A 3,850-nucleotide genomic window follows, 5' to 3' on the forward strand; every position below is an offset into this window, starting at 1 on the left:
CCCATTTGTCTGACTGTACTGAGCCCTGCTCTTCCCACTCCATCCTTCTCCAATTAAAAACCTAAATTACCTCTTCACACATTAGAGTGGAGCTGACCTCTTGGTATTGACCAAGTAAAATCTGTTTTCATTGCTTTAATGGATCACTGGTTGTCTGGATCTTTGACAGCCCCAAGAAGTTCTGTGCTCCCTCAGACCAAGGAGACCTTCAGGATTTTTCTGGGGTGAGTATAATGCATATTAGCTCAGACACTTACTGGTTTGGAAGCCTCCAGGTTGGACCACAGAGACTTTTACTCCCCATGTGGAAAGTTCTTGCCTCATAATTGATGAAAACATAGTCAGAGCTGCCTTGGTTGGGTTGTAAGCCGCCATCTTCGGCATTGGGACCCCTCCTGTGGAAACAAAAGGAAAAACAATCAAGTTTAATATTTTCATTTTTTCATCCAATAAATATTTAACCACCACCAAACTGCATCCTGGGAAGTGGTATAAGTGGTGACCAAAGCAGACAAAAGCAGGCATCGTCCCTTTATACCCATCGTCACCCCTATTGCGTGGCTTCGTTTGCAGCTACCACTCTTGGCTCCTCCATCACAGCTGGTACAATAACTAAGCAAGCTGAAGGCTCAGTCTTGCCCAACTTTTAAGGGAAATATCATTGCTGTGGGATAAATAACACCTGTTCACCATGCCTTAGCCAATATTCATTCTGAAGTTCCAGGTGACACATTTTTGGCAGGATTCACTATTCAATCCCTTATGGCACGTATTTGAAAACTGGGCTTCGTACCTCTTGCAATGAGGAATACACCATGGAGAATCAGGAGGCATGAATAGGGACTTAGCCCTAGCTGGGATAGATATTCTTTATCCCACCTAAATCACATTTAGCTCAAGAGCCTTTGAAATTGAGGCCTAAACAGGGTTTGTCACTGGACCAGCTGGAAAGAAAGAGCTATGCAAGTTGGAATCAAAGGAATCCAGAAAACGGGACTGGTCTGTCTGTAGTAAAGTCCAGGAAGGTATAATTAGGATGTAATGATTGCTAGGTAAGATCATTCTGGATCAGGATGGCTCCTAACTCTAATGAACACTGTTCTTACAAGAAGCTTCAAAAGAGAAGATATGCAGAGACACAGGGAAGAAAGCATGTGACCCAAACTGAGCCACAATCCTTATTGGAAACTGATATAAATGATGGAGAAGAGATGGTTTTATTACTTATTTCTGGGTATTTAAGTGTATCGCCACCATTACTGATGGAAGACTAGAGTTCTTTAGAAGATCACTTTTACCACAGCATATATAAGGTAAGCGGACAAAATCACAAGGGACATAAGGGGAAAGGAAGGAATTGAAGGAGAAAAAGGGATTAGATGTGAGGAAAATTAAGACTGTATTTTCAAACCTGGTCTCCTCCAACTGGTAAGCTAGTAAATTCTTCTTCCACTTTTGTTTTAACTTAATTTGAGATTTGATCCAGTCACTTTGAAACAAAGAGGCCAAAGGCTTAACTGATGAAATTTCAATACAGCATCTGGCAGCAAACAGGCTCTCACTGAAGTGGTTCCCTTCTTGCCACAGATGACCAGCTGGTTTTGCTTCAAGTGACTCTTAGTTTCACAAAATCTTCACATGTGAAATCTAACTGCTTCCTTGTATTGGTGAGAAAGGCCAAAAAAAATTGTTGAAAGTCACATGGTTGTGTGGCAACCACAGTTTAAGGGATTAAACCGAATTTTCACTTCTTCATGATTTTTAATAGATGATGAAGGTCACTGGCCAGAAGGTTGGTTAGTGGAGGGTCGCCATTAAGATCTGAATTCTGGAGCCAATACCATCTGTGCACAAGTCCCAGCTCTGCCATTGCTTAGCCACCTGCTCTCAGGAAAGTCACTTTATGTTTATGGGCCCTGCCTTTTAAAATGTAAATTAAGACTAATGATAGTACATGCATCTTAGGAGTGTTGTGCAGTTTAAATGAATTAATGTATTGCATAGAGCCTGGCACAAAGTAAGCTCTATGCAGAAGCTTCTTGTTACTGGTGCTACTCCAGTTATTCACAATGCCATCTTAACAGCCCAAAAGGCTCCATATGTTCAGTGTTTCTTAGAGTAATAAGTGCTCCTGCTTTAGAATCTCTGGCAGCATGTTTACTATGTGGATTATTAAGATCCACCCTGGACCTACTGAACCAGAATCTGCATTTCAAACCATTAAGAACAATTAAATTGAATACTAAATATTGCAGTATTACATTGGAGGAGTTATCACATATTTCTGAACATGTGTTTTCATAGTGATGCTCCGCCTTATGGATAATATAAGCTTTTGGTTTGAATGTGTCCCCCAAAAAGCCTGTGCTGGAAGCCTACTCTCCAGCTTCACAGTTGGGACATGGGGCCTAATGAGAGGTAACCAGGCCAGAAGGGTGGAGTAAATGGATTAATGCCACTGTCTTAGGATTGGGTTCATTATAAAAGATGTTTAGCCTCCTTTTGTTCTCTCTCCCTCTCTCTCTCTCTTTCTCTCTCTCTCTCTCTGTCCTCCCTCCCCTTCCCATCCTTCCCATTCCCTTGCCATGTCCAAGAAAAGACCATGTGAGAACATAGAAAGTGACCAGCTACAAACTGAGAAGAAAACCTTAACCAGAAACTAACCATGCTGATGCCTTGACCTGGAACTTTCAGCCTCCAGAACTGTGAGAAAATACCTTTCTGTTGTTTAAATCACTCAGTCTCTACTATTTTCCTATGGTAACTTGTGCGGACCTATATACCCAATCAACAATAGGCCCTGGATTTAACCAACCGCACACAGCCTGGCAAACTCCCTACTCCCACTTCATGGATGCACTGTGAACACCCCCCTCACCCCTACCTCTTCCAGCCACTCAGTGTCTTTATTACCTGCCTGTGTCCTTTGTCTGGCAAGTGAATAAAGCCAGCATTCACTATTGATCAAGCTGGTGGTCACCATCTTGTCTTTCCTCTACAGAGAGGTTTATTGTTGATGTTAGGCTAAAAATGAGGCACTTGAAGTTACATTTTGGAAGTTAAAAAGACTTGTGGAGCCTCTTAGTCCAAGAATAGGCTCTGGCGTGGTCTTTGCCTCACTGTTGGTGTGGCACATGCCACTTAGTCATGTTTCCTAAGGTTCTACCAGCTATAAAGGTCTTGATGACTTCTGAGGTAACACAAGACCTCAGAAACTCCTCACAGTAGTATGATCAACCCCTACATGAAGATTCCTCTTTTTATAAACTGAAGATAACATATGGCTACATACAAATTATGAGAGAGGAGGGGGTTTGTGGATAAATACTCTATTAACATGAGTAGGGGGGTGCAAAAGCATCTTGGCCTTTCAGTCTGAGGTTGTGGAGCAAAGGTACCAAAGTCCTATGCCTACAGTGGCTTACTCATTCGACAGTATCTTTCAAAGTCAGGATTAGCAGGACCTTGTCTCAGGAGAAAAGCATGGGGGCTCTAAACCAATTCCTGCCTCCTCCAAGGACACCAGGTCAACTAAGGTGATAAAGTTCATTCCTCTATTGTACTTTTCCAACCTGAAGAGCATAAACCAATCTCATGATGCTGGACAGGCAATTTCGCAAATTCCCACTAGGCAGAAATTCAAATCAGCATCGGGTGGTTTCTTTGTAATCTGATGATTTCTGAGGCTGCAGCAAGGTGCTCAGTATCAAAATCAAAGTCTAGGACCTCTTTACTCAAAGTATGAGTGAGAACCAGCAATAGCCCCTGGGAATCTGTTAAAAATGCAAACCTTCTTGTCCCACTCTATTCCCATTGAATCAGCAATTCTGGAGGTAGAGCACAGAAAAAT

The 3,850-nt window shown here is 42.2% G+C and overlaps 1 protein-coding gene across 3 annotated transcripts in view; it reads right to left on the reverse strand.

The window, feature by feature from the left end:
• Hsd17b2 (hydroxysteroid (17-beta) dehydrogenase 2) overlaps nucleotides 1-3,850 on the reverse strand; it is a 99,948-nt gene that overhangs the window by 45,894 nt on the left and 50,204 nt on the right. For all 3 annotated transcript variants that reach the window (XM_005413242.2, XM_013509198.1, XM_005413241.2), the window contains one exon: nucleotides 258-395. In XM_005413242.2, the coding sequence (XP_005413299.1) occupies nucleotides 258-395 (138 nt within the window). The remainder of the gene's footprint in view (nucleotides 1-257; nucleotides 396-3,850) is intronic.

Source organism: Chinchilla lanigera, unplaced genomic scaffold, assembly GCF_000276665.1.
Source record: "Chinchilla lanigera isolate Chin_1 unplaced genomic scaffold, ChiLan1.0 scaffold00163, whole genome shotgun sequence".
Lineage (NCBI taxonomy): Eukaryota > Metazoa > Chordata > Mammalia > Rodentia > Chinchillidae > Chinchilla > Chinchilla lanigera.